The sequence below is a fragment of the Delphinus delphis genome, chromosome 10, assembly GCF_949987515.2.
Source record: "Delphinus delphis chromosome 10, mDelDel1.2, whole genome shotgun sequence".
In the NCBI taxonomy this organism is placed as follows: Eukaryota; Metazoa; Chordata; class Mammalia; order Artiodactyla; family Delphinidae; genus Delphinus; species Delphinus delphis.
Window position 1 is genome coordinate 71209860 of NC_082692.2, and position 21468 is coordinate 71231327.

The 21468-nt window shown below is 39.7% G+C and overlaps 1 protein-coding gene across 1 annotated transcript in view; it reads right to left on the reverse strand.

Moving 5' to 3' along the window:
• The window catches only part of ERC2 (ELKS/RAB6-interacting/CAST family member 2), a 750321-nt gene that overhangs the window by 393188 nt on the left and 335665 nt on the right, over window positions 1-21468 (reverse strand). The window contains exon 6 of the mRNA XM_060021473.1: window positions 15051-15218. Coding sequence (XP_059877456.1) covers window positions 15051-15218 — 168 coding nt within the window. The remainder of the gene's footprint in view (window positions 1-15050; window positions 15219-21468) is intronic.

Sequence of the window (21468 nt, forward strand, 5' to 3'; positions counted from 1 at the left end):
TATGTTATCTAGTTATTTTTAGATAAAGTAGTACTATGCCTTTAGAAATAAAACATAAACAGGATAAATAATAGACAATAAAAGGACTCATTCTAATTTAGGCTTCAAAATGAACTACACACCTCTGCACACTTCAGGATCTGGTGTGAGCTTTCTGTGGGGATCTGGTGCTCATCAAACCAAGCTTACATGTTTAAAAGACTTAGCCAATACTTGCAGGACATCTGGTCCTGTCCAAAATGTCCGTAAGACATTTGGTCCACGCCAAAACATCCTTGGTATTTGGTCGTATTTGGTCCTGTCGAAAATATCCATAAAGACATTTGGCCCATGCCAAAATGTCCTTGATATTTGGTCCTATCCAAAATATCCATAAAGACATTTGGACCATGTCAAAATGTCCTTAAAATTTGGTCCTACCCAAAATGTCCATGAGCATATTGGGTCCATGCCAAATGGTTTTGGACAGGACCAAATATCAAGGACCTTTTGGCATGCACTAAATGTCTACTGGACATTTTGGACAGGCCAAATGTCTGCTAACCTGCCAATTACCATATATATTACACACCCCTGGGGTGAAAGCAACAACTGTGATATCTGCTGGCCATTCTCCAAGCCAGTGCTTACTATGAATGATAGAAAGTTGAGGTAGATTACACAAACTCACCCTTTGCCATTTGCAACAACATGGGTGGACTTGGAGGGTATTGTGCTAAGTGAAGTAAGTCAGAAAAAGACAAATGCTGTATGATATCCTTTATATGTGGAATCTAAAAAATAAGACAAGCTAGTAAATATAACAAAAAAGAAACAGATTCACAGATATAAAGCACAAAACTAGTGGTTACCAGTGGGAAGAGGGAAGGGGGAGGGGCAATCCGAAGGTAGGGGATTAAGAGTTACAAACTATTATGTATAAAATAAACTAAAAAGATATATTGTACAACACAGGGAATATAGCCAATTTTTAATAATAGCTATAAATGGAGTATAACATTTAAAAACTGTGAATCACAATACTGTACACCTATACCTTAAATAATACTATTCATCAACTATACTTCATTTAAAAAAATAATAATGATAGAAGGTCCTTTCTTCTCAACCTAAACACAAAAAAGTGCTGGTTTGTTCTCTTTCTAAAAGCAATTTAAGGTCATCATTTCAACGCAATACATCACAGCAGATGCACGCACGCATGCACACCCCCTCCCCACCCCCACCATCTCACTGCCCTTCAGGGACCTTTCCACTAGTTCATCACTAAAATGGTTTCCCCTCTCTGACCTCCATATAATTTTGCTAGTTTAGCATCAAAGCTCTGAATTCTGGTCTTAAGTCTGACTTGAGCTCACCTGAGGTTATGTATCTGATTTCTGGCTCTCAGAACCCTCACCTCCTCAACAGGCTGAATCAGACCAGGCTGCTTCTCAAGTCTTCTTCAGTGCTATCATTCTATACTGTCACAACTCTGGCTTCAGGGCAACCTCAGGGACAAAAAAAACACCTGTGTGGCTATGATACAGATGTTTCATAAATAAGAGGCATTATCTTTAGAAGTATTATCTTTAGAATGAACTATTGATAAAGGCTATAGCATGGATGAATTTCAAATGTGTTATGCCACGTGAAAGAAGCCAGATGCAAAAGGCTATATGCTGTATACTTTTATTTCTATGACATTCTGGAAAAGGCAAAACTATCAGCATGGGGAGCAAACTGGTGGCTGCCAGGGATTGGGGGCTGAGAAGAAGGGATGACTACAGAGAGGGCAGCACAAGGGAGGTTTTGAGGTGACACAGGTGTCCTGTATCATGACTGTGAAGGTAGTTACACAGCTCTATGCTTTTGTCAAAGCCCAAAGAACTGTAACACAAAGAGTGAATTTTACTGTATGTAAATTGAAAAATCAATTTTAAGTAATCCTTACAAAGTAATTCCGTTTTCTTTCCAAGCTCTCTGAAAGAGTTGATGGGTCCAACATTTAAATTCTGATTTTTAATATAAAATAATAATTACCTGTGCACCAGCAGTAATGGGCACCTTGTGCATTCAACAATACTCCTTTGAACACCTACTACTACGTTGAGAAGAACTGAGATGGAAAGTCAGCTCATCCTCATTCTAAAGACGGGGAAAATGAGGCAGAGAAATTGTAAGTAACTTGCCTAAGGTTAAAATGTCCTTAAGGTGAGATTCAAAGCCAGGCTTGACACAGTCCATGCTCTTAACAAACTAATTTTGCTGATGTGTACATATATGTATATGTGTATAAAAAATTTTTTAAAACAAAAATAGAGTCATATATCGGTGAGGGTGTGAGAAAACAGGCATTCTCATTTTCTGTACATACATATGGTAGACAGTTTATTTCACTTAGCAAAATAATGTGAATATCTTTCCATGTCATTTCTGTTGGCTGAATTTCTATGTAGAAATATACCATCATTTATTTATTCACTCCTCCACTTTATAATATTTTCACTCTTCAGGTAAAAAATTTTTTTAAATTAAAGAACCATGCTATGAACAAGGCTGTGACTAAATCTATGCCTACTTCCTTAATTTTTTCTTAGAATGAATTCCTAGGTGAAGAATCAGGAGATGAAGCAGCTTTGGTCTACTACCCCCATATTTGTCTTTCCCCCAGCTACCTGACACATTATACCTGCCTCTATTTCTTTTCAAAGACCCTCCCCTGCGAGCTCTAATGATAAGTGTTGGTAACACAGAACGGCAGCAAAGAATATTTGCCTCTACTCCTACCTTCCCATCTGGCCACCCTTGTCTATGCCTCCAGCTGTTCACAAGTTCACAAACATTCATAATTTGGAGAAAGCCTCAGTGTACGTATGTGCTACCCTTTATAGCCTTTTATAAGTCAAAGTGCCACATGCAACCTAAAGAATTTAACTTCATATTTCACTAGTAAAGAAATATTCCCACCCCAAGTCAATTAGTGCTGTTCATTCGAGCATCCTATTTGCTTAGCTTTGCTTCATTCAGACTTTACTCACAAAAAGGCTGCAGAATGCAACAGAAACTTGGGAAGAACTCATCCTTGGAAGCGAGTGACTTACTTTCCATTGCACCAACAGGAATGTCTGAGGCAAATAGTAAATACAGCCCCCCAAAGAAGTACACCTTGTTCAGCTCTATCAAATATTTGGAGTATATGTTTTAAAAATCTCAAACTTGCCATGAAGGTTGTTATATGTTAGAATTGCCTTTAGGCTATAATAACTTGTGATCTACCCCAGAGCTCAGCAAACTATAGCCCATGGACCAAATCTGATCCACTGCCTGTTTTGTAAATAAAGTTTTATTGGAACACAACCATTCCATTTGTTTACTCATCCTGAATCTCACCAGAACTTTGGAGAGATCTGTTTATTCGTGCCATTACATTTCAACTTTCCAACTAACACTTATTAAGCACCTACAAGGTGCCAAGCGCTGTGCTTGTTGCTAGGGATGAGAAGATGAGTAAGACCCAGTGGCTTCCTCAGCTGAGCTCAGGATTTAATGGGGAAACAAACACATAATATCATACTTTAAGAAATCTCAGTTATGCAACCTGAAGTAATACAACCTGAGAAGTGTAATAAAGGTTCATTCCTAAGCATACATTTTGAAATCATGCAAATCCCCCTCAAATTATAAAAATTCATCCAACTTCCATGGTTTCTAAACTGAGCAGTCAAAGGCACAGGAAACTGCTTTCATTACAGTTACAAGCAATACCACTTTAGTGAGCCAACACCCCTTGTAAGTATCCTGTGAACTCCACTAGTCTCCACTTGCCTCTGGATTTCTGTGACAGGTTTATTACCACTGAACAGTTATATTAATATGCACTTGTATCAGTTTTCTATTGCTGTGCAACAAAATACCACTAATCCAGTGGCTTAAAATGACATCCATCTATCAGCTCACAATTCTGTAGGTCAGATTTCCAGCACAGTGTGGCTGGGGTCTCTATTCAGGGTATTCTGAGGATGAAATCAGAGTATTGGCCAGAATGAATATTTGTCTGGAGGCTCTAGAGGGAAGAAAAACACTTCCAATCTTACTCTTGTTATTGGCAAAATTCAGTTTCCTGTGGTCTTAGGACTGAGGTACTTGCTTCCTGGCTGTTGTCACTGGGAGTCACTTTCAGCTCCAGGGGTTGTCGCATTCCATGCCATGTGGCCCCCTCCATCTTCAAATCAACAGTGGAGAACTTCTCATGCAGTGAATCCCTCTCCTATTTTGAATCAGTGACTTCCCTGACTCTGACCTTAGAATCCATGTTTAAAGGGCTCATATGATTAAGTCAAGCTTACCCAGATAATCTCTCTTTCTTAAAGTCATCTGTGCCATATAACATAATCTATGTTAAATCTATCATATTCACAGTCCTGGGCATTATTCAAGGAATATATACCAGAGAGGTGGGAAACCTTGGGGGCCATCTTAGAATTCTACCTACCATAGCACTTTTGTTAAAATTATAAATTACTTTTATAAACTAATTATATTATCCAAGGGCCGAGTACATGTTGGTGCTATTTTTTTCTTTTTTTAGATAAATTGATCAGATTTTCTTTAAATTAATTAATTAATTTATTTTTGGCTGCCTTGGGTCTTCATTGCTGTGTGTGGACCTTCTCTAGCTGCAGCGAGCAGGGGCTACTCTTCGTTGCAGTGCGTGGGCTTCTCATCGCAGTGGCTTCTCTTGTTGCAGAGCACGAGCTCTACGCACACAGGCTTCAGTAGTTGTTGCATGTGGGCTCAGTAGTTGTGGCACGCAGGCTTAGTAGCTGTGGCTTGAGGGCTCTAGAGAGCAGGCTCAGTAGTTGTGGCGCACAGGCTTAGCTGATCCACGGCATGTGGGATATTCCCAGACCAGGGCTCAAGCCCGTGTCCCCTGCATTGGCAAGTGGATTCTTAACCACTGCGCCACCAGGGAAGTCCCCATGTTGGTGCTACTGCTGGTTCTCAGAAACCAGCAATTGTAAAAGTATGTAAGTGTGATATAATGCTATGCTGAAGACCCCAAACTGCCATATACCCTGTGCCATTAGTTTAGAATTCAACTTCTGGGGAAACAGTGTGTTTAAAGCAGTTATATCTTTTAGTTTGCAAAAGGTATAGTATAGGGCTTCCCTGGTGGCACAGTGGTTGAGAGTCTGCCTGCCGATGCAGGGAACACGGGTTCGTGCCCCGGTCCGGGAAGATCCCACATGCCGCGGAGCAGCTGGGCCCGTGAGCCATGGCCTCTGAGCCTGCACGTCCGGAGCCTGTGCTCTGCAATGGGAGAGGCCACAACAGTGAGAGGCCCGCGTACCACAAAAAAAAAAAAAAAGGTATAGTGTAATCAAGTAAGGAAAAAGGGGAAAAAATGGCAACAAGACTGCAATATCAGAACAATATTAAGGTGCCCCTTTCCCACAATAACTATGGAGTTATGTGCCCCAAGAATGCATCACTTCTAATTTACATTTAGCCCTATGGGAAACTTAAGACACATATTATAAAAGTTTTGAATTATGGACTTCTCTGTACAATATAACATGATAAATGCTAATATAGATATGTGTAAACTCTTCACAGCAAGGTAGAATCCATTGTCAAACAAAGGATAAGTAAAAAAGACAGACAGAAAATTTTTCTTCCACATACCTAAGGTTGATTTAAATTAAATGGCTTGGGGAGTATGTGGGAGGAAAAATGGAACCAGCTCCGGACTGAAATCTGTAAAAGCTCAAACACCTCTAATTCCATACCACAAAACAACAACAGCTGGCAGCTGAGATTGACAGATGTGTCAAGATGCCTGTACCCATTAGGGTAGCGGCCACAGTCAGGGCACTCTGGGCATTTTTATTTTAAATCTTCAGGGGTTTTGCAGGTAATTACAAACAAACTTTTAAAAAATCCATCATGCTGAAATTGAGTACAGAATATAAGGTCTTAACCCAGAAGCAAATATTTATTTAAAAGAGAATTTGCCTCCCCTGGCTCAGGATCAGCTCTCTCATTGAATAAGAAGCAGTTCTCAGTACCATCTGGCTCTGAACTGCATTTTGAAATAACACAGATAATCACTATTGCCACTAGCAAGTCATAAGGGATTGGAAGAGAACATTCATAATATGGAAGTCAAAATGACTCTCAAAGCTAATTATAAAATATATTTGATTTCTAGAAGACATAAAGAATAGAAAAACTTCTCTGAAATTTGTTTCCTAAATGAGGTAGGGGAGTGTGGTCCATCTATATTAAATTACTTCTAATTCCACCAAATGCACTGTGCTGCCTCTTCCAGCCAAACCTTTGCAAATACTATTCTTGCCACTTTGACTGGACAACACTTCCTACTCCCTCAGATCCCAGTTTAGACATCAACTTTTCCAGAAGTCCTCCTTGACCATCCTATTCCCCACAATAGGTGAGGTGGCCCTCCTACATGAACCATGTACCTGGCTGGCATAGCACATATCATACTTTGCCCTGCAATTGCCTGTTCAGTGGCCTTTTCCATGAGTGTGAGCTCTCAAAGGACAGAAACTATACCTTCTCCAATAGCCTCTGTATCCCCGAGTGCCTGAAGAGCATCCAGACCATTACAGATGCTGAATATGTATTGCTGGATGACTGAATGGTAGGAAGGAAGGGAAGGCAAACTGGCCAGAATAGGGCAGTGATGTCCCAGGCCTCAGCTATCACAGGGGAATGGAGAGAAGAAAAAGGAAAAGTGTAATCAGAGCCCAGGTTCTGTCACTAATTAGTTCTTTGACCCTAAACAAGCCACTTCATCTCTGGAACCTCTGTGTCCTGAGTGGAAAAATAAAAAGGTTGGACTAGGAGGGTTCATCAAGTCTCTTCCAGATTTATGTTCTCTCATATCTTTGTCTTCCGGACTGCCCATGCTTTATCAGCATACCCATTTTAACATGTCTTTTAAAGTCAAATAATATTCAATTGGGTTCAATAGAGTGAGGGGGTAGAAAGATGCAGCTAATTGAGTACAGTGCCTATAGATGCTGACTGAATGCATGAATAACTGAGCAGCCTTCCTAAATCCCTTTAATTGCTCCATCAGAAGGTAAATTTTTTAGCTTTGCTTCTTTTGATAATTAAATGTCATTTCATCAATGTCATCTCTAAGAGAAAAGGCAACCTCAAATCCCTTAGGAAAAAAGCAATTACACAATGGAGGAGGCTGGTGAATTCATTGCTTATCAAAGAAGCTAAGGTTTACCAAGGAAGCCACAATCTCTACTCAAGAGACACAAAGTGACCTTCGAAATATCACTTCATTGGGGCAAAATGATCAACAGGATCAACTGGTTAAAATCAAGCTGTTTCTTCCCTAGGCCATTGCTAACATTGGGCAAATAATTCCAGATAAGAATAGCATCCATGCATGCTTGATTGTTTGTCCTGTGGACTTTAATTTGCCCTAGGACCCTTGACACCAACCACATGCCATAATAAAGACACTATGTATTAAATGATGCCAGAGTAAAGATGCTTTTGCTTAGACCCAATGACATACTGCTACCCTACAAACATAGAATACATACAGAGAATTTATTATACTATAATAAGTTACCTTTTTCCTGTATTTTCTACTGAAGAAGGCAGTTTCAAAAGAAAAATGGCAAACCACAAACGCTAACCTAGACAATACTATTTTTAGTTGCAAATATTTAAGCAACGTAGGTTAACCTACGATCAGTCAACATGAACAAACGATGTTACCTTATCCCAAATGACTAGACAAAATATATGAAAAATGCATTAAATGTGAATATAGAAATCGTATTTTCAGCCCAAATGGCTGCTAAAATAAAGTTCATTTTTTGTCAGAAAAAAAAAAAATAGTCTTAAAGGTATTTTCCAGATGGCTGAAATGCTGGCATTTAGCTAAAGAAATTTAAACTGGGTCATAACTGATAGGTGACTCATCTCTATTCTAAATCAGATGTTTTATTTCTACCATATATTCCCTATACTGAAGTTTGACCACCACCCCTCTCCAAATTAGTTGATTTGATCAGTATGGTCAGATCAGTTTAAATAATTCTAAAAATTTTAATACTTCAAGAGTGCTATATACATACTCTTTATAGATTAATTAATATATGTGGAAATTATAAAAGAGAAAGTAATATCAACAGTTCAATCATACACACACCCACACACCCACCCACCCAAGATGTTTACCTCTGTAAACTGCCTATAATCATGCCAGAAAAAAGGTGTAGCTAAAAATGCTACAGAGAAATGTCTGTTATACTACGTAAAAATCACTTCAAGGAATACTATCTCAAGGCAGGACGCAGAGAGATCCAAGATGAGAAGGGTGGTCCATACACAGGAAGAAAAGGACCCCAAAAGACCAGGGTTAGGTCTAGATAGTAATTTGCTTTGGCAGAGGCCAAGGGGCTGTCTCTTGTGCATTGTAGGATGTTTAACAGCACCCCTGTACTCTACCCACCAGACGCTTGCAGTAATCCTCCAGCTGTGGCAACCAAAACTACCTCCAGATATTGCCAACTGTTCCTTGGGAGGCTGGGACTTGTAAGTGTACCCCAGTTGAGAACCACTGCCTTAGACTCACAGCCACCTCGGTTGTGGCCCCATCCCCTGAGTGCCAGCCCAGTTCTTGGCTTCAGATGTAGAGTGAGCTTGACTACACGGAGGTCTAACCTTAGGTGAACAGCTCCCTGCAAAGTGGAATGGCTTCCCAGACCACTTCCTCTCGGACTAAAGGAGGAGTCTAACGAATCCTGAGTTCATCTGCGACTAGTCCAGGAAAGATGCTCAGACGTCTCAAATCACCTTTTGAGGTCTCAGTCCTTAAAGCCAACAACCAAAACAAAATGAAACTAAGAGAGCAAAAATGGTGCAATCCTTTGAAAAGGAAGCTGCAAAATAATCCAATGGCTTAGAATGGTACGGGAAGAGTCTCATGGAGGAAAATATAAACATAAACTGAAGGTCACCACAATCTTTCTTTTTTCTAAATATAGACTAACATAAACTTTTAAAAATCCAGATCTGATGTCATACTTTTTAATTTAACTGTTTTCCTATTTTTCATCACATTATTTAGTAGCTGCATCTCTGCCAGTCTGGTATTAAAACCAGGCATCCTTGTGTATCGACCTCAGGTAAATTGCTCAAACTATAGTTCAGCTAATCCCTAAAAGCTAACGATCCCACTTGTCTCATGAGGGAAGCAGGACCATAAACAGAAAAACACCAGAATAGTGTGGTGGTTAAGAATAGCTCTTTCACCTCCCTGCCATGTGACTCTGGGCAAGTCACTCTCTAAACCACAGTCTCCCATTTTAAAAATAGCGATTTTGATCATATGTACATGCCGTTAGGTTTGTTGTAAGGACTCAACCTAAGAATGCAAAGCCCTTAGCACAGTGTCTGGTACATAGTAAGGATTCAATCAATAGTAGATTACCCTTTTGTTATAAAAATTATCATTTGCATGGTCATAATTGGAAATTACCACGGATAATCAGCAATTTCATTGTATCACTCTCATAAAATGCCATGACTCTAACGATCCAGTAAGTTAGAAGTGAGAACTGGAGGAAGAAGCAGTCTCTTTGGGGAACAAAACAGTATTTTCTAAAAATGCCACATTTTCTTTTTATTAAAAGGGAAAATTAAAGAAGAGTGGCTAAGCTCCCTTACTCAAGGCTTCATCCATTTTTATCTTCCCAGGGTAATGGAACAGAGGCTGGAGGTGTTAGATGCAGGTGGAGCAATAATCATTTCCTTATCTGTGCTTTATTACTCATGGGATGGTTCCATCTTGCAGCCTACACAGAACACACTGTTCTGGGAACAACAAGTGGGTCTGACGTTTCACTGGGGCAAATGACTCTTCTCACAGCAAACGATATTCCTGGGCCAGGAGTGGATCTCAAAGTGATTTCTCTTCTCCCAAGTTCTCATTCATTCAGAATTTACTGACATAATTTATTCATCAAATGCATACTGACTGAGGACCATCACCTGCCAAGAATTTTGCAAGGAGCTGGGGGTATCTTGATGATGACGTCTGGGGTGCTCAAGGAGCTTAGCCCTGGAGGGAAGCCAACATTCATTAACGGGGTGCATAACTTCAAAGTGAGCCAAGAAATGGTTATCTACGAGTGTAAAACCTCTCCCAGCCTGCAGCGTCAGCAAAGACTTCCCTAAATGACACAAGAACTGAGTGGAAAGCTCAGACGTAAGGCTTGGAACCACATTTCCCAGATTCCTTTTAGGTAGGGTCTGGTTAGATCCTACTAATGAGAGGCATTTGTGTGAACTTTGGAGCTCTGTCCCAGGACTCTGAATCTTGACCAACAGCACGAGGTAAGGGTGTGGGGCGGCGGCGCGGGGGAGGGGTGAGGGCAGCCAACAGCAGGGAAGACACTTGACCAGACACTCCGGGTTACAAGGTCAGGCCACTGTCTGCTTTCTCTTGGTCTCCTAGAGCTGTCCTGGTTCTTGATCATCCCTAATCTGGTTCTACCAGCCAGATACTGGAGCTCTGGATATTCCTGCAGTAAATTTCCTTTTGCTTAAGGTAGCCAGAATTAGCTTCTGCTCTTTGCATCCATCAAGTGGTTTGTTTCTGGTAACATGCCACTTTATACAAGTCTACCTTCCCAACCAGACTGTCAGCTTCTTGAGGACTGGAGAATGTCTTATTTCTCTTTAAACCTCCAGGGCCTACAGTAGTGACTGACTGACACGTAGGAAACACTAGTAAATGCAAAATGAATATGATTTTTCACATGTTTAAAAAATTAGGAGGTTTGCCAATAATAAATAGAAAAGTCCAACTGGATATTTAACACTGAGAAAGAGCTCAATTGAGTCAGAAAGTCCTCCATACCTTACGTCAATTTTACACTCATGTGGAAATCTCTATGTTCCCTAGCCATCTTCTCAAATTTAACTTTTTAATATAAACTTCACAAAGCAATCCAGTAAGCTAATAACCACATTCCTGTAGCATTCTTTCCTCTATTGTCATTCAGAATTTTCACCATCATACTTCCAAATGGGTAGAATAAAACTGCTAAAGGGGCAGGTCCATATATACCATTCCCAGGAGCCAACTACACTCCCTTCTCCCTGCCCTTTCCAACCCACGGGGCAATCTATGAAGCTCAGTAGACAGCTAGTGAACTTGGCGTACAGAGAAATCACCATCTGTTTTTCTACCCCTAATAAATAAAATACTTCTGCTCTATAAATTCACATTGCTTGTGGGACTGAGACCTAGAATGAAAATGGAGATAGAATTTTTCTCCAATTTAATGGCTTTAAAAAAATTTTCTTGGGTAGTAAGTTTATGCTGCAAGAATCTATGAGCTACATAACAGTCTGAATTTGATCTGGTTCAAATAATGCTACCATGTTCTAAAATCCTAGGCATTATACACTTTCCAAATGTACAATGTCATCAAGGGTTTATGACATTTACTACAAAAACTCAATAGTCAGGTACCACCTCATCAGTGGAAACTTGAATTCAGGTATGGGAACAGAATGCTATGGCTGTAGCATGTAAACTGGGATGCTTCTCTGACTTCAGTATCAAAGCCACACAGGGATGATCCACTAAACAATCTTCATACATGCACCTTTTTGACACCTACTAAAAGAATTCCATTTCTTGGAACTATGGAGTAGAGCCAGAAACATGGTGGTAGGACCAAATCCATTCTCGATGACTTCTGTTTTGCTACACAAGTTTGATCAGAGATATTATGCCACCTGGGGTTCTCTGTTTATTCAATTTCACTTCCTTCCTCAAGTAACAAAATGCTTAGAGCGTTATGCCCGTGCCTGCTGCCCAGACATGTGACCTGTGCACATGGCTTATGGAGTACACAAGACTTCTGAGACCCAAGGCTCTGAAGGCAAAGCTGACAGATATGAGGTGCAAGCCTAGCTTGGCCAGGTTCAACATGGCTATGGAAGGAGCATACCCAGTTCTACTGGCATCAAAACACGGTGCTGGTTGCCAAAGAGTCTACAGGAAAGAAATATTAAGTAATACTGCACCTCGGACATTGACACGAGTTTACTGTTCTTCCATGCCAACACACCCTTGTCCAAAGCTTATGCTGTCCCAGTCCAGGCCTGCCCTAAATCAGCCAATTATGCTGAATGTGGTCAAAACTCTAAGGAGTCCCCAGTCCCAAAGACAGTGTTTCATTAGCCCGTCAGCTTCTGTATTATTTCCACATTCTGAAGTAGTAGTTTCTGAATTGTGTGCATCACTTCTTTAGGAATTATTTCTCTTTCACACTGCAGGTATAATAGCACTCCTGCCCCATCACTATGTTGCCAGTGGTTTTATATCCTCCACCAAATGTATTGGTAAATACTCAGTGGAAAAAAAAAAAAAAACTTGAAGCTAAACAACCTCTCCAAATATACATGAAATATTCCCAAATCCATTATCAGCATGGCTTAAATAAGTGAGATCGTGATCCTGTTGCCCAAAGGAGCCATAATACACAACTGACTTTGTTCTAGAATTCCCAAACTGATTCCCAAACCTTTGAATCTGGCTGTGACGGAAAGTTTAAAATTTTGCAAAATACTCACATCAGCAAAAGTGGCCAACTGTCACTTCTGCATTGAAAGGACTTCCCAGGGACTTGCCTGGTGGCACAGTGGATAAGACTCTGTGCTCCCAATGCAGGGGGCCTGGGTTTAATCCCTGGTCAGGGAACTAGATCCCACATGCATACCACAACTAAGAGTTTGCATGCCACAACTAAGGAGCCCATGTGTCACAATTAAGGAGCCCTGAAGCCACAACTAAGGAGCCTGCCTGCTGCAACTAAGACCTGGTGCAACCAAATAAATAAATAAATATTTTTTTTTAAAAAAGAAAAAAGATAAAAAGAAAGTGCCTTCCCAAAATTTTTACTGAGAAAATTGTTGCCATTTATTCCTCAAGAATGAAGGAGCTTAGACTGGATAAACAAAAAGGTCCTACTGTATAGCACAATCTCCTGCGATAAACCATAATGGAAAAGAATATTTAGAAAAAAGAATGTCTCTATGTGTATAACTGAGTCACTTTGCTGTACAGCAGAGATTGGCACAACACTATAAATCAACTATACTTCAATTAAAAAAAAAAAAGAACGAGAGAGCTTAGTCTCAACTCCTGGTTGTGCAATTGTGATGTTCTTACTTGATTTGCTCTCGCACTTGGTGTCATCATAAACTTGAGGGCCAAAGAAAAAGGAGGTCTATTCTCTTAATTTGCAATAATCATTTTATTCTATACTCCCAAAGACATAAACTTGTATCTAGGTTGTTTGACCTTGGGTAAGTCTACCATAAGCCTCAGCATCGCTGGGGTTAATAACTGTGCTTGCCTCACAGGGTTATATGGTCAAAAGTAAGTAAATAGTGAACGTAATAACCGTAGCACAGTACCTAGCATACAGTGTTCAACATAAGTTAAGTTCAATAGATGCCAGCTTTTGGTATCATTTGCTGGTGGGGATTCTAAATGAAAAGTCTTCTTCTGAATCCTTAGTATATGCTCCACGAATTGCCACTTAGTCCCACCTGCCCTAGACAGTCCTTTGATTCAAAGGGTCCTCAGTCGTCTCTTCCCAGCCCTCTTCTAATCACCTGTATCAATTAGCTGGAGCTGCAACGGTGACCAGGGCCTTGTCTGTAAAATCTTAACAGAAATGAATTAATAATATGATCTATCAGACCACCAATATCCTGTGAGGATGGAAGCCGCTGAGGATGGAAGCCGCTGAGGATGGGGACACGGCTTCATGGGCGTGCAACTTGTGTAGGGTCACAGGGCCCCATACTCAGAAGAGCCCCATGCTTGGGTTAATACTTTCCTTTACCATCCTGAAATTCTCAATAAAGTCTGAGCAAGGGGCCCCACAAATTAGGTACCTGGTTGTGACTGGAGAGGTTTGGTCAGAGTGTGATAAGAATTATATTATGTTTTAAAAGAATTACTCCAGCTTGTGTTAAGAACAGCCTGTAGTAAAGGTAAGAGTTGAAGCAGCAAAAACAGGTAGGATGCTGTCAATATAAACAAGGTGAGAGGTGATGGTGGCAAATGACACCAAGAGGAGGGCCGGTTAGATTCCATTTGCCTGCAGCTGCAGCATTGGTGCCCGGCAACATGCCTGTCTATGGCAGTGTCCTGGCCAGCCAGCTCGTGCTTCCCCCCACTGGTTCCTGCCCAGCTTCCATGCTGCCTGCTTGTTAATCTGAGACCCCTGTGTTTCCCAACAGCTTCTTTTTATTAAAAGAGCAGGTGTTGGTTTCTCTTTTTGCCTACACTTTTCCTTACGGAAGGCAAGGGACCCTATGGTCCCACCAAAATTGTACACAGTAGCAAATAAGAATTCTTAAAAAAAAAATCTGGGTGCTGTCCCCAAATCTCATTCCCCTACAATGGAGAAAATGAACTGCTGAAAGAAGGAAAGAAAAAAGAGCCCTAACCAGGTCAAGCATCTTCTGGGTTAAGTCACTGTATTAGAACTCATTATACATTCTCTGATTCCAATTAAGTAATGGGTGTAAACATTACCACTCCCGCACTAAAATCTGTATGGGTTTGACAGGATAAGAGCTACTAAAGTTTATGTAAATACAAAATGCAACTAAAATACCTTTAAGACCCACAAAACACACTGCTCAATTCTCAGTAAGGAAAAAGGAAAAATTAACTATAAATTTTAGTTTTATATCTAAATTTGTACAATTATCTCTATGTTTAAGATGGTAAATGAAAAAAAAACATCATTATTTAGTTTCTAGGTAATCAAATAGAAAATTCAACAGGTCATGCTAAAAATGACACAGTACAATCACCAGTAAGTTAAATACCAGTAAATTTAAAGTTTATACTCCCTAATCTACAATGCTTCAACAATAATTTCTTCCTTTCCACATGCTCAAAAGTTTCTCTCAAATGACAAAACATGGATGTTATCAATTCTCAATCTGAAGGGCTTATGTCAGCTACTCACCTTTTTCTGAAGAACATTGATTTTCCTTTCCTTCACTTCTAACATATCCTTCATGTCTCGAATCTCTCCAGCCAGTGTCCCCTTCTCTTCTGTGAGGTCCTGCAGCTGTTTTGTTTTTTTATTGAGAAAAGATTCTTTCTCTTCTAGTCGTAATCTCAGTGCATCTACCTGAAATCAGGAAAAAGAAAAAGGGTTGTAGTTTTACAGAGAGGTCATCAGTAACCATCAGTCTTGCCCTGCGAGGAGCATGGGGCAGCAGTATACCTTCTGAGCAGTGTGATCAAACACTGCTCATGGGTACCTCCAGGTGTTTCAAAGCCTAATCTACCTTAAAGTTCTGTTACATGTGTACCCGAACAGTGATACATTTTTTAAAATATAAGGTTTATATGAAATAAGACATTATGAAATAGTAGTATGTCTCACATTGTAAAACCAAAGGTTGGGGAAAAAAAGCACAGTAATTCTGTGTGTCTTTGGGAGCCCAGGGAGGGTACAACACGTCTCGTGCAGCATCCTCCAGGGATGCTCATGTTCTCCTCAGAGAGTACAATGAGCCATGCCACGGATATCTGGGAGAACAAGACTGACACGTTGAGAAACACTCCTAAATTAGAAAAAGACGTGTCGCCAAGAGGAAGTAAATGCTGCTAGAAGAAAATGCTGTGGAAATGACACTCGTTCTCCAGCTTTATGAAAGACTGCTTTCCAAGTACTAAAGAAAAAAAAAAAAGACAGAGCATACAAAAAAATTCCTATTTCTACCTTAGCTCAAAACTTAGATTATTACAATTTCTGCTTTTCAAGTGTCGGTAATAAAATGATGAAACATAACCTTTATTTTTTCAATGTTAACGTTCCAAAGACCATGGGCAAAAAAAGTTTACGTGGGTGATGTGGGGCGTGGGGGTGATGGAAGACTTTAATCCTCACCTTCTATACCAAGAATTGGACAGATAGAAGCTACATCAACATTCAGGAAGTAATGATGCAAGCATGTTATTCAGAGATATCAAAATAACCAGGCATGAAGAGTTTAAACAGGTGGTCTTGAGGAAGAAGAATGGGACAGGGGTGAGCTGGGGGCTGCTGCATCCGATACCAATTCTTGTTGAACATTTTGCTCATTACACTACCAGCAGGTAAAATTTGGATGAAAGGGGAAAAAAACAAAAGTTGTTTACAAAGGATGCAAGAATACTGTAATACGCCAAAATAAACAGATATGTAAATACCATGAGGACTCAAAGTCAAAGGCAACTGGGAACAACGGAAAGAGGACACTTAGGTTTTAGGCCAGGTTCTGCTTCCATCTTCTACCTGTGAGGACCAGGACAAATAACTCTCACTTCCCCACACCCAGGCTTCCAGACTCAGTTTCTTCATTCATAAAACAAAGTGGTAAGAACAGACTGTCTCTAAGTGCCTGACATTTTATGATTTTAAAGACAGAAATCAGTCATAGGCAGGATACATCAGGGAAGGATGATGATATTAGAGATAAAGTTATCAGAGTAGAATCTCCTTTTCCTACCCCTTTCCAAGAAAGGGGTGCCAAAGTTGTGTTTTTAAAGGTCAAAGGTGATGGGGAGGTTGGTGAGGAGGTTTTCTAGTTTCTGTCCCAGAGAGGAGGATGAAGCTGGGAGGTCCCAGCAAGGGAAGAAGCGATGACGAGTGCTTGAAGCCCAGTTGGCCGAATGACCCAGACTGCATTATGAGAGAGGATGGACATTCTGTGCTTGCCGAGGGTGTGAACTGCAGATTCTTCAAACATCTGATAGCTGTGTGTCTTCTTACATAATGGCCATAGAGGCCGGGGCGGGTGGGTGAAGGGGATACTCATGGTCTGGGGATCTCCCCTTTTCTAAGTGAAAATTCACGCCAATTGCACTAAAGCTTAAACATCCCAGATTCTCAAGTGGCTTATCTTGGTTTAAAGTTATCTTCGTCTACCAACCTGGAGTAACATCAATACTTCTCTTGGAGCTTTCCTCTTATCTGGTGAAAAAAATATGATTTTTAGTTTATACATAAAGGATGGCATTTAGTGGGTTCCCTGGAAATTGGTGGAACATGCTGAACACTGTAGATCACAGCAGTGGTTAGAAGGGGTTACATATTCGATTGTAGAGATTTGCACACAGGCTGACCAGGATTCAGTGTATATCTGAGAAAAAACTGTGGTCCCATTAGCCCCACATTCTACCTATCAAAGATGAATGGTCTGTATCTGGATCGAAGGAAACACCCAATATCCAAAACCATGATTTAAATAGATTACAATATGGGAGGTAGTGAGTAGTGCTAGAGAGAGTTTAGAAAAAGAGACTCTCTACTGATGAATAATAAGCTTAACATTTGCAGTGCCCTCTGGCTATGTGTGATCTATCAGTGCCCTGCCCCATCTTACTGAGCCCAGAAGAGATAAACAGCAACCTTAGCCGTAAGACTATTTCTCCAGGAATAAAATGGAGAGCAAAGATGGTCGTGATCAACACACTACTCACAACACCCAAACTCTACATGGCAGGAGGGAGTCTGTGCCAGCTAAGGTCTTCTTTTTAGGAGTTTATTTTCCATGTGCCTGACAGCATGTACTTAGCTTCAAAGGAATTTGAATTGTGCCCTTCAGTCACCTTCATTCTATCTTTACAGCTTTGCACAGTCTCCTAGAATCAAGAAATGAAGCTTAAGGGTCTTTTTTTTCAGACAAAACTTTGACCTGAACTGCATCCAATTCTCAACCAACATTAGCCCAGTTTGTAGTAAGCAAGCATGACATCATTTCTAAAGTCAAATTTTAACTTCCAGATGGTGCAAAACCACAAGCAGGCACACGGACCTTCTGATGCACAGAAGTTTAACTACAAGGAAGATCAGGCCAGAAAGAACATAGTCTATTAAAAATTAGAATATGTAGTTCCAAACTGAGTAACAATGAGTAGGATTAAAGTTCCCCTCGCTAATACTCGAACCTCACTCGACAGTGTACATCATTTTTAAAAGAATCAGAAAAGCCCTGAAGTTTAGATTATATTCCAACATCAGGTAGAGACATAAAAGTTAAAATGTTTGGGAATATGAAATACCTTTCTCTGCCTCGTCACTCAACACCAAATAATTTTAAGGGCCCTTGACTCTCTCTCAAACTTTGGCAGTCGACTCAATAACAAAACTTGGCAAAGCAAAGAGCACCATCATTTCCCAGAAAAAAAAAAGAAATTAGAACTGTATGATACAGTCAGTGCACAAAGACCCATAGGTTGAATTTCCAATTTTTACATATGACTTAACCACATGGGAACTAGTCACCTAATGTTAAAACTAAGACAATCTTTTCATTTTAGAAGAATTACTCATTACCTTCTGATCCAGTTGTGTATTTGTGTGTATATGCGGGTGCATGTGTGTGCATATTTAAAAGCATATAACATATGAAAATTTAACCTTTTACCTGGCAGTATGAAACATGAAGCATTTGTTATCACTTCTGTTCCAGGTAATAACTTGAAAGAAAAGGACCATGGCAATGAAATGGGCAAAAACTGCCAAAATCAGAGTTAAACATTATTAATCTTCATTGTCATCACCCAGGAATTATAACCAGTTCCAATGGTGAGGTATGTTTCTAGAAGTTCTATATATAAGCTTCCTGACCTTTCTCCCATAAGGTCACATAGGCCTTCAGAAACGGGTACAATATTGTGACAAAACACAAAGTGCTACTTGATGTGCCATGAATAATTTTTAAAAATCAAATGGTTCACTTCAATCTTAAAATGACTACAGCAACACTTGAGGAAAAAAAAAACACTTGAGAGAGAAAAAGGGGCCACTTGAAAATTTTCACAGATTGAATACTACTTACTCGACAACACTTCAGGCATTGAATAAACATGCTATCACAAAGAAAAACTTTAAAAGAAAATGAAACTGGAACATACACAAAAGCTCCCAATATAGTTTTATTTCACATTCAAAGTGTCGTTTGTTTGTTTTTCCTAATAGTAGACTTGGGTTAAGTGTATATTTGAATTTGATTCAACTTGCAATCATTCAAATGAGGAGACAGTTTCAAAGTTGGAAGTATGCATAAAGTACATAGTTTCCAAAGACACAAACACTAAAAATAACCTAAAATCTAAAAGTTGCTGTGGTAGTAACCACTACTTCTCACTCACATCCAATTCTCCTTTCCTTCCTGAACACAGGAACAATTTCCCTTCCCAGCCCCCTTGTGGGAAGATGAGGCCATGTGTTTTATTCATGAAATGTAAGCAGAAGCGACATACATCATTTCCTGTCTATGCCATCCCCACCCTCCTCCCCTTCCTCAGAGATCTTAAAGGCTACATTTTGCAGATGGTGGAGCTAGATGATGGCAGAACCTCCATAAATCTGGATCCTCAAGAGAAGCAGGATCCCCCTAACCTCCTGCCCCCCAATCCCTAACACGGGTTGGACATAACAGTATGATGTGTTAAACCACTCATCAATAATTACAATAATTTCCCCTGGTTTTACTAAAAAGTGTGCGCCTTAAAGCTAGAAAGGTCTGTCTTAGAGACTACCATAAACCTAAACGAAATCTACTCCTTCCATGTGTGTTAAGACCTCAAAATCTACTTTCCCCTAACCTTTCACTCCAATTCCAAAGAAGGGGGGAAATGTCAGAGGGCCAAGGCCAGAGCCCAAAGGAAGAAGTAGCAGAACCCTAGGGAGTGAACACAGAGGTTAAAGATCAAGACCTTGGGGAGAAAAGAAAGAGAGACGGAAGAGGAAGAGTCTCCTTAAGCACATTGGTTTGAACTTCAGTTTGTATCAATATCAACAAGTGGCTCAAGTAGACAACTCTGTTTTGCAAAGTCTCTGCGTTGCAAATATATGTGCTCAAGCAACTCATGGCAATGGCCATGGACTTACCCACGGGCCTTCCAAATGTCAGGAACAACACTAAGGTGTTACGAGCAGAATGTGGATAATAAGAGTACCTCTTTCACCAAGTTATGTTAAAGATTAAATTAAATAACACATATATTGCACTTAGCACAGTGCCTGGCACCTAGAAGCACTCAATACATTTTTGCTATTATTATTATATTTTATTATTCTGCTTTCCACAGCCTCTAACCCAGTGATTTATACACTGTAGGAATGCAATAAAGGTTGCTAATCAACAACCCTCAGGAAAAGTGAAGAACGAGCAAGTAAGTTTTTGTGCTCTAACATGTACCAGAGTGTTACATTGTCTGTCATTTACTTTAAAATATTTCAGCATACACAGTATGGTATGTGTGTCTATGTGGAGGGGGTGCCTGGGTGGGTGGGTAGATGGGTATATTTCCCAAATGCAAAAAAATTCTCCAGGGGTAGTTAATTAGCCTATGAAAGATTTCAGTTAAAAGCTGAGATGCCAGAGTCAACTACCAAAAGTGCCTCAATATTCTTTATATTTGATGAGTACCTGAAATTTGGTCAATTAACATAATTGATGTGAGGAGTGATTTTTCCTTGGTGAAATGGGCAGTGTTAGAGATGTGTGGATTGGCTAGAAATGTTGCACAGACACTTCCACCCTTCCAGAAACAAGACTGAAGACAGTGTGTCCAATGAAAATATGATGCAAGCCACATATGTAATTTTTCAATTTTAGTAGCCAAGTTTAAAAAGTAAAAAGAAACAGGTAAAATTAATTTTAATGATATATTTAACTTAACCCTATATCAAAACCCTAATTTTGATAACACTATATCAAAAATATTACTCTTTAACATGTAATCAATATTAAAAAATTAATAATATATTTTACATTTTTTGTATTGTCTTCAAAATTCAGCATTTATTTTACACTTTTAGCATATCTCAATTAGAACTAGCCACATTTCAGGTGCTCAATAGCCCCATATGGCTCATGGCTACCATACTGGACCATGCATGATTCCAATAAGCCCCAAAGTTTCAACCCTTAGATTTTGATCTCCCCACATATAATTAATCTCTAATTATAGCAAAAGTTGCCTTTCAGAAAAAAATGACCTTCAGGAACTGCACCATTAAAAATTAACTTATAGATGAGGGTGTGTCTATCTCTTACCCTATACTTAGGTTATGTCTTTCTACTCTTCGACTTCTGCACCTATTTTGATTTCAAATTTCTCTTCTCTGTAGGTGCTCTTTCTATCTCCAGTAACTAGAAGTATTTATTCATTCATTCAACAAATACGAAGACTTGATTTTGTGCCAGGCACTGTCCTAGTTTAGAGATACAGCCTTTTAACAAGACTGTCAGGTCATGACTTATTGAACCATATATTTGTGAAGTTGGAGGTGAGGTAGAGCAAATAAGTATTACGTAAATATTATCAGTAAACATGATTTTTAGGGTAAGAGGAAAGTAATACAAATATAAGAACATATG